Source organism: Fulmarus glacialis, unplaced genomic scaffold (assembly GCF_000690835.1).
Source record: "Fulmarus glacialis isolate BGI_N327 unplaced genomic scaffold, ASM69083v1 scaffold13753, whole genome shotgun sequence".
NCBI lineage: Eukaryota > Metazoa > Chordata > Aves > Procellariiformes > Procellariidae > Fulmarus > Fulmarus glacialis.
The window spans coordinates 39,462-52,752 of record NW_009202381.1 but is presented as its reverse complement, the minus strand read 5'-3'; the positions used below and the strand labels follow the sequence as shown (position 1 = coordinate 52,752).

Here is a 13,291-nt window from a genome sequence, read left to right as displayed (position 1 = left end):
CTCTGGTCAGGGAAGCTGCCCCGCTCCACACCACCGCTGGCCCCCGCAGCCTGCAGCCGCCTTGTTAACACCAGCAGCCCCTAGACAAATCAGCCCCACCATCTGCTGTTACTCCTGGCTTTGAGAAGATAAGCCGGACCTGACTGCAACGAGGCATTTTATTTCCACGGCAAGTTCAAAGCCTCCACCATAGTCAATTAAAGGCACGCAGAGGGGCTTTCTGCCCCCCACCCCAGCTGCAGAAGAGCTTCTCAACCAGGGAGCACCATCACCCACATGTCCTGATGGATGCAGGAGTCTCGGGGAAAATCGTGGCATGGGATCACGTCACTGAAGGCTGTATCACAACGGGATCAAGGGGATGTTGTGTTCCCAGATCCACTGCTCGAACAGTCTTCTCCGCATAGGGGCTGCCTGGCGTGTGTGGAAGGGCAGGGCCAAGAAGAGGTGTTTGGGGGCACGGGAAGGTAACAGTGGTAATTCAAGGTCCGAGCTCTGACCTAACAGCAGGAACAATACAGCCTGATAGTTGGCAGGAAATTTGGCACAACCTGGGGGGAAAAACCTTTCTGTTCTGTTTAAAGCTAGCTTAAGCTGGTGTAGTCCAAAAAGCAGTGCCCTTTTATACCATCCAAGGACCTCCCCGAATCAGGGCTGTTTTCTTCCTAAATCCGGGCTCTTACATCCTTAAATTTGCAGTTGTTATCATCCTGCAGCAAAACTGCATTATGAGATACCTTTTGCTCTCAGTTCACATACATTATTGCTCTACTTCTGAACAGCACAACTAGGTCCCCAGAGCTTGCTTGCTTTATCGAAAAAAGCACAGGTATTAAACAGGAGTAGAGAAATATTCCAGCTCACAAGTCAAATCAGATAATTAAAGTGGTAGGATGAGCCTTAAAATTAGCCCAGTTCACGCCTGAATAGAGTTCATATCTCACTGGGAACTAACCGTCCTTTCTCTTCTTTGTCTCCTATTTTTTTTCCCCTGCTGCTGTTCGGTATGGAAGGTGATCTTTAGTAAATATTGCAACTCCAAAGATATCATGGACCTCTTCTGCATTGCAACAGGGTTACCAAGGTAGGTCTCTCTTTTCATTTGTGACATTCCTTTCACTTTTGTTCCTTTGCTTCTGGGGACAATTTAAAGACAGGCCCCAAATGATTCATTTACCTGCTATTCAGGCTTCTCTCTCGTTCCAGTCTACTGGAAGAAGAAATTGGGGCAACCCAGAGAGCACCAGTTGGAAAAGCACACGAAGCTCTGGTAGGCATTGAGCCACCTCAGTGCTGGCTGCACCTGAGGAGCAGAGTGGAATAGAGTAGAACAGAAGAGATATAGTCTAAAAAAACAAAAGCAAGTGCAGAAGCCCAGCCCTGAGTGCACACTGGTAGGTGTGCGCCTACCAGTTATACCTCAGCACTACATTTTTGCCCATATTGAGTGAAATGCAACCATATGTTTAGAACCTGTTTTTTAGGGAAAAATTTGGGGCCAATGAGAATGATTGCCACTAGGTGATAAGCTTTCTACTTACGTACAGTACAATCTAATCCCAGGTATGGGCTAGTCAAACACAAAGTACCCCAGCAGAACCATTTTATAGACTATAAATATCCCCAAATCCATTACCCAGGCCAAGTATTTCGTAATTTATGTTGTCCTGCAAAGTCCATGTATCTCTCCTGCTGGAATTTCCTATCGGGTTTTTTCCCCTTACCTTCAACCTAGAGAGCAGCATCCAACTCAAATGTCTGTGTTGAGAGGGATCCAGGATCAGATGTAGGTGTGTGTCGGGGTGAGAGAGGCTGGCACGAGGTGGAGGATGGCACAGTGTAGCACTGCGTGTCCGGGGTGGTGGTGCAGGGGGAGGGAAGCCCCTTAGCCACATCTAGAAGGGGGCATCTGCTGTCTGCATACGGGTCTTGAGCAGCGCAGGCCAGATGCACAGCAGCATGCAGTAAGCCATAGCCTTTACCTTTGCACATACAGGTTTACAATACAGAAAAAGCACAGGAAAAAATAAGCCAATCCTTTAAACATGGGTTTATTGCATGACTCCAGCTCTGGGGATTGAAAGATAAAATCGTCTATATTGACTCAGAATTTGCATAAACTGCTGGACAGAATTAATGCCCTTTCCTGTTTATCCTGCCTGTTTCCTCCCATTTGACATTAGAGAGGTTAATAACTCTTATTTGCCTATGATGTCAAATACCTCCACTCCACCACGCAGGAAACTTTGTTTAGCAGTTGTAATCATTCATGAACAGGGTGTTCACTGCGTATTTGTCATTTTATTTTCACCAGAAGACTTCCAAAGAACTGTTCATTTCAACCAGGCTCCTGGAGCCGGAGTAAACCTCCAAGGTTTACATCTGAGCCTATGAGATCACACCTAGCACAGTATAAAAAAAAAAAGGCCCCATATTCAGCAAGACATTTGTTTTGTTTGTTTTGGTAAAGGAGTAACTGGACAGTTTCAAGACATTCATAGCACCGGTAGTCATTTGTATAGTGTAAAAGTAAATACATAGCTGCTGAGTCAATGTATCGCAAACATAGCTTTTTAATAAAAATTATTAGTTGATGAGTCAACAGAATACATGAGTTAGCAAGGAGCAAAGTCTGCTCTGAGATCAAAGATGATCACACTTAACATGTTGCCAGAAACATCTCTGGTAATTGAAATGGGTGAAGCATCAAGCCTACCCCGTCCTGAGCTTTGACCCTTTCTGCACCAAGGTAACATGGGTCCGAGACAGTGCCAGGCCAGGCCAGGAGTGCTGCAGGAGAGAAGATGACTGTGCACCATATGCAGCAGCACACAATTTCAGCCAAATTTCTAGGTCAAATAAACCTCTTTGAAACATGCTTTTCAGGAACACAACAATCTCCCTTTTGACGGCAGACAATTGTATGGTATCTATTGATCCGACAATGCCTGCAAACTCAGAGAGGTAAGCCTTGCTGCAACCTGCTCTTCAAAATTGGGGTCAAGCCCAAGGGAAGGGGTGGTAGTTGCCTGCAGATGCCTTTTGTGTGCCATGGGAGGTGAGCAGCTCCCTGGAGGAGGGAGATGACAGCAAGAATTGCATGCTGGCTTATAACACTAGTGCCTGCTGGTTTTGAAGATTTTTGCCTGTTGTTAAAATAGAAATAATCATCTGAGGAAAAAATACCACTTTTGAGTGTTTGATGTAGAACATCGGTTCCCATCCCACCCTGTTTGCTGTCAAATGTGAAATACAAACTGTTTTCTGAGTGTTGCTAACATCAACCTTCTCTGACTGTTCCAGGTCTCCATACAAAGTGATACCTGTTGCCACTGGGCAGCTCTCAGGTAAAATGACCCTTTTGAATTGAATTTACTAAAGCTGAATTTGCAAACATTTGCACATGGAAATTACGTGGCTATGATGCAAGAAAGAAAGATGATGGTGTCATGGTTGTAGCTATGGCAGAATAAAAAGTGTTTGATCACAGTGTTCTGGAGGAAAGCTAAAAAAATGTCCCCAGATTTCAAAGTATTTGAGGGTGAGGTGGAATGGCTGGGGTCCAGGGGACTTTCACAGTGCTTAGCTCTGGTCTGACTCAGCACCACTGATGTCCTGGGGAAAGTCTCGCATAGAGCAGTGGTTTTTTCAGGCAGCGCAGATGATGTTTGAAAGCCTGTCCTGCAGTGTTTTGTTAAACTTGTTCGTCTCTCAGCAAAGCTCTGCTGGAAAGCTGAGCACGACATTTGAACCCCATGTTATTTCCAAATGGCTTAGGAGAGAGCATAACTTCTATGGTGGGCATGGTAGCTCTAAGTATAATAAATATTTAAATACACCTGACAAGATTAAAGAAGGCCTGGATGAAAGAACACATCTGGAACACATTCCCCAGCGCACAGCACTGTTGTACTCCACAGGCAAGACTGAAGTGGCACTTTACCATTTCTCTTTGCCTGCCAATGTCATTCTCAGGCCAGTAGCTCTCAGACACTGGAGCAGAGCATTTGCTTGGGGTAATTCCTGTAGAGCATCTGGCTCACAGTCGCTCTCATTTGTGCAGCTGCAGTATCTCCTGCCACTCGCTCCGAGGCAGCCTGAGCAAGAGCCCTAGCTATGGGGAGAGGCTGGCCACTGAGGCAGGGGCTGCAGGAGGGTAGGAGATGTCAGCTGGGGACACAGTTTGGAGCAGTAAAATGAGAAGATAGGAGAGACAAGGGGCAAGAGGTTAAGATTATCTTGGAAACATAGACTGCACAGAAAGAACGGGAGGGAGCCAGAAAGTCTGAGGCTGGAAAAAGCAGTTTGCAGGAATGGGTGAGGCTCTTGGATTAGGGGCAAGGCAGTTTTGCTGGTCCCACCCTGTCTTCTTGCTTAGGCTCCTCTGTCACACAAGAAAACTTAGTGTCCCACAGCGCTGCCTTTTTTTAGATGGGGAGGCGGAGGGAACCAAAGGTACTCTCTGAGGTACACACGTCCGCTGCAGCAGAAACATCTGTAGGAAAAGGGCAGAGCAAGGCAGTGTAGGAGGGTGTGCGGGGGGGACGGAGAGGCAAGAGTGGGGAGCTTGTGCATGCAGAGACCAAAGATGAATAGAGAGCAAAAAGAACAAAGAAGCTAGGAAACAGGAAAGAACTTTATCACAGTAAGATTTGTTACGAGCCATAAACAGGTCCATGTCAGTGATCGCCACTGTTGCCAGAAGGAGGTAGTCAAAGCTGAGGGATGCACATGACTGCTAAGGGAAAAGAAGCTGTCTCCTCATTGTAACAAACTCTGCTGGAACAGCATCACTATTCTGGTCCAGGAGCACACTATTTGCATTATCAGATCAGAAAAGGTGGGGTCTTAACTGGAGCGTGTGTCTCTGTGTACCAGCTGGCGTGGGTAACCAATAGCCATTTGCCCCAAGACGGAGAAAGACCAGCAAACAGGGCCGGCAGGGCTGGAAAAGGGCAAGAAAAATTCTGGCAGTAGGTTGCCAAAGCATAAGACAGAGTCTGCTATGGAAAGAGGAGGAAAGTTGAACTGAGTGTGATGGAACTAATGTTCCTTGGTATCTGTTTCTCTTTCACATGGGTTGTCATTAATCTTAAGCATTCCTGACATTTTGCTGAGAGTAGGAAGAATAAACAGAGTGGGAAATTGTTCCTCTTCATTAAAAGAAAAAAACCAGCTCTGTTCTAGTCTTCACTTCTTAAATAACTCTGCCTGCATGATTCTGCTTCCCAAAGCAACTTGTCCAAATACACGCCAAAAAAAGGGATCACTCCAATTTTCACAGCAGTGGGAGGCAATGCACCTCTTTTCAGCAGTATCCCAGGCAGCTAGAAAAGAGTGACGCACGCTTCAGCGGAACAAAGACTGTAAAAGGTGGGACTGGAAAATACGATCCTTTGGGAGGAAGATATAAGCAGTGGCTTTTATCCAGCAGAGGAGACATCCACCGGCGTCCTGCTAAGAAAGAGTTCTTCATTTCCTGGCCATAGTCATGGGAGAGGGTTGGAATTAAAAAAATTATTATTCCAGTGAGCGTCCGTTGGATGCAGCAGCGATCGCTGTATCACCGCGGGGTCAACTGTCTGCAAGGCAAAGGCGGGGGCCCAGCTGGCCGGCTCTGAGCCTGTGGGACCATTGCATCACGTGCTGTCCCTCCTCCCACGGCCCCGGACGAGAATGCGTGGCTATCCCAGCAGAGCATCAAACCCCCGGTGCCAAACCCTTCCTTCTCTCTGGGGTGTTTGAACTCCCAAGCCCATGGAACGGGCCTCTTCTCTCTCCCGACAGCGGAAAGGCTCTGGTCTGCATCCTTGCAGTGGAACGGGCTCAAAACTCACAAACTGATGGCTGTGTTGTGGCTGTAACTAGTAGGGTTCAGGCCCTCTGCAATATTGCCGGAGATGCCAATTAAATGAACAAATCCTACTAGCAGCACACTCTTGAGAAACAAAATTGAAGTCTGTTACATTTCTGATAGTGCAGAGAAAGGAGCTATTGCGGAGCTCAAGTGAGCCTGATCCACTGCAGTCTTAAATGGGGGGGAAACATGTGCAGGGGCTTTCCTTCCACTCCAAAGTCAGGGCAGCAAAGCAGACAGGCGGCTGAACGAGCCCTTAAAGATCTCACCGGGGATGTGACCTGAAAGAGTATGACTCGTGCCGAGGTCAGCCCCAGCTCTCTTTGCACCTCTATCTCCAGCTTGTTCTGGTGGGTCCTTCAACACAAGCATGCCCCCATCCCTGGGCAAACGGGCGAGGAAACCCAAAGAGAGCAGTGCCCGATGGGGATGGAGGCCAGCACGCGGGGAGAGCTCGCCACCCGTCACTCCCTGCTCAGCAGCGTCAGCGCCGGGGAACCCTGCCAGCGTCAGTTCCGCTTGGCCAGGCTGAGGCTGTAGGCAGTGTCTTCGCCTCCCACTTCACTTGCTGTTTGGTTATTTGCCTTTTCAAGTAACAAGCTATCACGCACTTGCACAGAGGAAAACCCATGGTCTCTCCCCAGGGACATCGGCTTGCAGCGGGAGAGCTAGCTCGACCAAGACCTGTGTAGCTGCCTGCTAGAAGGCCCACATCTGAATCGGTGCTAGCCCTGCCTTGCCCGCCGCTGAGCCCACCAACAACATGTGCAGCTGCACCAGAGGTCTCCAGGGACTGCTTTTTTCCCCTGAATGATTAAACACACAAGATCTTGTGCAGATTGATATTGGTAAAGTGACAGAAGCCTGTCACTGCGTCTAAATCTTCTCATTCTGGGATCTCTCTCTTCTCCTTTTGGAGGCATATTCACGCTCGCATCTCAGGCAAGAGGGAAAAGGCAGAGACTGTGAGAGAAAAAAACCCTCCTGCCTGCTGCTCCTTACATGCATCCCACGTGGATGCGTGCATCGGGATGGGGGCGACTGCTCAATTGCTTCAGGATTGCTCACGGAAGCAGGGACTTGCACGCGGTAGCCCAAATTAACCTTAGCTGTCAAGCGAATTTGGCGCTTGATATGACGTGATTCACGGATGTGGGCTTGGACTTGAAGCACACCCCTTCCTGAGGCTTTTGTCCACCTGACTGTTTGTTTTTTAAATTCCTCTGACTGCCCAGATCCAAACAAATTGCAGAAAGGGAAATACACGTGGGAGCTCAAGCCAGAGGTACAGGCACACATGCCTGACACTGGCAGGGAAAGGCAGACGCCCATGTCCCACAGCTTCGCTTGGCCACAGCAGAAAAGACGGGGGGAAACCAACCCACCCACAACCCCATGCACTCCCCACTTGCACCTTGTTGAAGCTGGCAGGATGGTGAGGGGAGCCAGGGAGGGCGGGAGGATGGAGGTGGCTGCCCGGCCGTGATCTCGGCATGTAAGATGGGAGAGGAAGAGTCACTGCCAAGCAGGGCGGTGTAAAGCAGAGGGTGCATGCCAGTGGCTTATAAACCATCTGTGTCAGTGCAAGCATAACCTGAGCTGCCCCAGCGTGTACCTAGTCCCCGTCGGGCAGGGAAGGTGCGTGTTTGCTGCCAGCCTCCGATCCGGTCGCGGCAGGAGATGCAGGGAAAAGTGCTGCTGCCATATTCCCCCGCACCTGCTTTCTGCCCAGACCTGCTGGAGACGGGGCTGCCAGGAGGGAGGACAAAATGGCTCCTTGCTCTGTGATGCCCTGGCCAAGCTCCCTGCTGAGCTTGGCAGGGGCCAGCAGGCAAGGAGTTGAAGTCCCTGTGGCCGCAGTGAGCACGGGAATGAGCCGTGGGAAGCCCGGGGAGGCCTAAGCTGGTCTGTTCCTGCCTGGCGTTACGCTGTTGCAGCATCTTCTGGAGGGGGGTTTTCTAATTTTCATTTGTCAGCTCTAAAACACCCTGCATGTTGTGCAAAAATCTGACTTGCTGAACACCTGCATTTGCAAATGTTGCACATTCACAGTGCCGGCGGGGGGAGTGAGCTGAGAAGAGGGTTGCTGTTGGCTTTTGGGTTGCTGCAGGCAGGAGCTGGCAACCCTCGTCAAGATGCACAGATTGCATCTGCCCATGCTATGTGCAGTAGGATTTCCTTTTCCCAGAAATTTGCTGTTTTCGCAGCAAAACAAATGAAGCAACTGAGGGAAAAGGTAGCTGCGTGCACCTAGGGTATCAGCCCTGCCCAGAGGTATATAAAAAAAGAAGACAGAGGGTAATGAAGGGAGTAAAAGGACACCTAGCCTTCCTGTTTTACAAAGGAGTGGGCAAGCGAGACTAAATGGTGTTGGTGCGATGTCTCATTTTCTTCAGAATCAGGGGTTAGCAGAGGTCTTCCCCTCGGAAAGGAACAGGGCAAAGAAATGGATCTTTGTCTCTTTAAGATGAGATGAACTGCCACTCTTAGTCATATATCTTTACTGCACCCTAGGGTTATAAAAACATACATCTTCATTTTGAAAGTCTTTTATTACATCCATAAACATCAGATTGCAGCTGAGTGTTCCCTGGATGAGAATGTCCTAGTACTCCAAGTGAGTTTTGACAGGGGGAGGGAGTGAAAGTAAGATTGTTTTTTTTTTTACTGGAACGGTGTTTATAGGGAACTTGTCAGTCTCTGGCATGCTACAGCCACTGTCAGAGAGCTGAGCGGCACCGAAGTGAGAGGACACGGGTTTCTCTGCTTATTCTCACTGTTGGACTCGGGTACCATCCCAGGTGCTGCATACGGTAAGCTTTCCTCCTGTCTTAAATAGGACGCAGTGTTTGCTTTGTTTCAGCGCTTGGGTTTTCAAATGGGTTTTGTAAGAAAACTGAAAAATGGGTCTCTGAAAAGAACTAATCTCTTCATTTGCTCTGCTAGCGACTCCGCTGGGAGTCGGATCGCAGCAAAAAAAAAAAAAGAGGGAATTAGATCTGAGACTTTCAGAGCACAGAGTGCTCGCTCCAGTTTAGAGACACGGGGGTAACAGCCAAATTGCTTTGACCAGAAAAGTGAATGATCTTGACAAGTATTTCTGACATCTCTAATACCTGAGGAATTGCAAAACCTTTCAACAGGTACAAGAGCTATTATTTAGAAATACGTTCTAAATGCTGGGCTGTATTTCTGATGTGTTTTGCCTGGGTGATTGCATTCATGAGGCATTGTGCTCCCTCAGGCAAGTGCAAGAAGTAGCTTCAGAAATGCCATCGGGGTATTTCTACATAGGGTATAAATAGGTGTTCTGTAATCTGCAGTGTGTATATGAGAGCGTGCAATCTTCCGCTCCTTGAGCATGAGAAACCAAGAGTACATCCACATTGCAGGCATGAGAATGACTGCAGCACAGTGCAGTTTAAATTAGCTGGTGGGGGAAAGTGGGAGCAATCTCAAAACAGCAGCTCACGGCTCAGCAAAGGTGATTTATGCTTCCCCTGTCTGTGTGAATACAGTATGAAAGATGGCAAAACATTGCTATCATATTTCTTTTTCCTTCCTGAAGTGTACTGTCCCTCGAAATCTAGGGTCTTGTTTTAAGGACTCATTTGCTTTTCCCTGCATTAGGGATTGCAATCCTGTGATGGTCTTGGGAAGGGGCTAGGGCTTCACCAGGCTGACTTTCCCGAGCTGGCTGAAGCGCCCGAGCGCTGGAGTTGGCAGTGGGAGGCAGGGAACTACCGGTGCGAGTGCTCCCAGCGTGAGTGCTTCCAGCGTGGCCACTGCCACAGCAGCTCAGGCAGCGATGGGATCCCCGCAGCGGCTCTGTCCAACTTATGTTCTCAAGGGAAAAGGGGTTGGGAAACTTGTGCCCTGCTGTGTCCATCCCATGAACCAGGAAGGGTGGACCTCATTCTGCAGGGACATTCACTTTGGCATCTCACGTTTGCCTGAAGTTTATGCATAGCGATAGGATCCTTATGAATTTGCACCAAAATATTGGTCTCCAGGATAACGTCCCAGTGTAAATCTGAAAGGCAAGCTGGGTTTTCTGGTGTTCATAAGCTGTTGCGTGGTTTGTGGGCACTCTGGCACAGTGTGCTAATGGTGTAGAGGCAGTCCTTGTGAGCCAGACCTTTCAAAAGGGGACGGCGATTCTGGGTGTCCCACCCAAGAAATGTGAAAGAGGTCTCCTTTCCAGAGAGTGCTGCCTTAAAACAAGCCACCTCTCAGAGACCCAGCACCCCCAAAAAAAAATTCTGAGGAACCTTGACTGTAATCTGTAGGCAGAGGAAGGCAGGTGAGACGAGGAGTCCTTCCCAAATGCTGTCGCTGTTCAAAGGACCAGAACGACTTTTTGGCTAAATGCCTCATCATCAGATCTGGAAGTCTGGGGACGCCACTTTGCAGGGGGGTTGAGGGTGTCTTCTTTCCTCTGTCGTTTTCTGTTATTTCTCCCTCCTATTTTTTTCAGAGAAAGAAGAATTGTTACAGAATTTATTGGGACAGATTGCTGAGCAGTTCTCAAGGTAAGAAGCTGAACATCATTATTAATTTAAAATGCTATTTCTTTCATCAGCCTGAAGTGAAATTTTCACAAGAGGCAGATGGGCATTTAAGATCTCTTTCAAATCCCACTCTTCCTGCCAAATTTAGGCCTGGTACACGTTATTTCCTGCCAACAGCAATACAGTATCTTAAACCTATTAATAACCTATCGCTATTTTGGCGATTATCTTTAATCTAAAAAGGAGATAAACTATGAAATATAAATGTTCTTATTGTGCTCTTGCCCTCTTAAGAAGCAAAAGAAATGCTTCTTTGCTGAACAGTCAAAATCATCTGATTTGTTTCATTTTTCCCTTTATCACCCAACCATGTCTCTCCTCTGAGAGGATTTCTGAACATCTGTATAGCTGTTTAATTTATTCCAGCTGTTTTCAATAAGACAGATCAATCCCACCGCAGCTCAGCAAATCACCAGAATAACTCAAAAGGAGGAGGGCTTCAGAGTGTGCAAACACCAAGATGCTGCTCTTAGGCGAAGCATTATCAATTTAACTTTGTTTCCCTAGGGGGTACAATAACAAGTCACTGCAGAGAGAGGGGGTAATGAAGTGTTGCAGAGCCACAGTACATTCCCAGGGCCATAACAAAATCATTTGTTGTTAATTTTTCTGAAAGTTGAACTCGGGTGTATTTTCTGCCCAAACTTTAGCATTTCCATGGAAAATTTTCTTTTCCTTATGGCAACTGCCTTTGGACTGATCAGTCCTCTGAAAAATGTAGACATTTCTAGCAAAAGTCTTTTGCAGCTAGGGTAGAAATGGCACTAAATGTATAACATTAATACATGAGGGTTTTCTTTTCAGGGTTTTTAAAATCAATGAGCTGAAAACGGAAGTAGCTAATCACTTGGCAATGCTGGAGAAAAAGGTTGAATGTGAGTGTCCCTTTATTTGTATCACAGCGGGAACTGGTGCCCCAGAACCTCCCCCCCGCCTCACTGCCCCCGTTGTATCCCCACTCCATCCCGCTCCACACAGCCCCTCTGCTTTCTCCAGTCGCTCATAATTTGAGCCCGAAAGCCCACAGGCCAGCCCGGGGTGAGGCGTGGGGAAGGCGGGTGCCCGTGGTGGGACCGACTGGCGGGCCGGGCCGGGGAGGGACGCCTGGCTTCGCAGGCAGCCAGAGCACCCCAGCGGGCTCCCCTTTGAGGGGCTGGTGAGCCCCCCGCTGAGCTTTGGGCCCGGGGCTGTGTCCTCCTGCTACCATGTCCCCGCGGCAAAGGGTCTCCACCGCCCACCTCCCTGTCCCCCACCTGCAAGCCTCCAGCCTGCACTCCCACGCCCCACCATGGCCCAGCCCCATCCCCCTGTCACCTCCCCTGCACCCAGCGGTGACCCCCTTGCCTCTGCACGGGCACTCCCTGCAAAACACCGTCCCCTCACACACCTGGGCCCTACCGCTCGCTGCTGCGCTTTGTAATTAATTAGAGGGTAATGCAGCTGCCTTCCTTCTACTTTAAGTCGGATATTTGCACAGGTCAAACACGTTGTCCTGCAGAAAGACCTTCTCCTTTCAGAAATGCATTTACTGCGTATTAAGCAGTCGGGTCGGTCCTTACTGCTGAGTGAGGCCCAGTGCCAGCGCTGAGACCTGACTGTATTTCTGCTAAGTGTCATGTCGCACACCTCCCTCTGCTGAGAAAGGGCCCGAAATGGGGCGAGGCCTTTCCCCGCAGCACACGTGCGTGCTACACGTGCAGCACAAATACAGCGTGGACACTGAAGCGTCCTTAAAGAGGCGCGTAGCATGTGCTGAAGTACAGCCCGAGGGTACGTCTCGTTGTCTCGCGAGGCAGTAATTTCTGGGCTGCAAATACAGGGGTTCACCCCTCGCTGGCCATATTGCCTGGCAGACTGGTAGGCAGCATCAATCTCCTCGCTTGTTCGGTGTGTTAACTGTAACACAACAGTATTCAGTTACTGTGCAACAACCAGGTTAAGTTCCTCTGGTCAAAGAGCTCTTTTTCTGGTTTTTTGGTTTTGTTTTTTTCTCCCACGCAGCATCTGACTTGTTGTTTTTCAGTATATTACGCACAACACAGACCCCAGAAAGGCAGAGAAGGGGTATGAATAAGGCACTGTTGCACAGCACCATTTTGACACCAAAGGCCACATCCTCGCTGATACGCAGCATTTAAGTCAGGAGCAGGCAGAGTCTTCCCCAGCATCACAGCTGCAGCAAGAGCTTTCGCGCTAGAGCTGGCTGGAAAAAAAAAGTTTCTGGTTCATGGAAGAAGTTGTTTTCTTGAAATTTCCCCTGACCAGAAGCTACCTTGACCCTGCAGCTGCTCAGTGAGACTGATGCCTTTGTCAGTAGGGAGAGGAAAAAATGTCCTTATTCAAAGAGCAGCTGCAGGGGAACATCTCCCAGAGGCCAAAGTGCGTGTGGAGGGTAACCCTCCCCCAGAGCCCCCCCCAGCCGCAGGCTCCCGGGCCAGTGGGAGACTTCTGCCAACGTCCATGGAGGGGGGCACCCTGCGGCATGCCTGCCCCAGCACAGACGTCTGCAAGGAGCCCAGGCAGCAATCCCTACCAGTTTGCTTAGCTGCAGTTTACCCGAGGCTCCACCGATTTATCCTTTTGTCCGAAAGAAAAAAAAGAAAGGGAAAAAAAAAGAAAAATTAGCTTAGTCACTCTGCATTTTTTGTGAAACTTCTGACCAACTCCAGTCCTCGGGGCTAAGTGCCATGGACCAGAGCAAATGAGGCAAGTGTTCTCGTGGGTCTTCCTATCCCCTTGGCAGCCCAGGTGAGCAACTACCCCAGCCAGCTAGGGGCTGCTTTCGGCCTCTGTCTCTCTCCAGTGACCCCCTGGGACCCCTGGCTGCACCCTGCACACACGCTGCCTTTCAGCACTGGCAGGC

The 13,291-nt window shown here is 49.0% G+C and overlaps 1 protein-coding gene across 1 annotated transcript in view; it reads left to right on the top strand.

The window, feature by feature from the left end:
* Window positions 1-2,923: 2,923 nt before the first annotated feature.
* The window catches only part of PDE9A (phosphodiesterase 9A), a 34,462-nt gene continuing 24,094 nt past the window's right edge, over window positions 2,924-13,291 (top strand). The window contains exons 1-2 of the mRNA XM_009574261.1: window positions 2,924-2,964; window positions 11,233-11,303. Coding sequence (XP_009572556.1) covers window positions 2,924-2,964; window positions 11,233-11,303 — 112 coding nt within the window. The remainder of the gene's footprint in view (window positions 2,965-11,232; window positions 11,304-13,291) is intronic.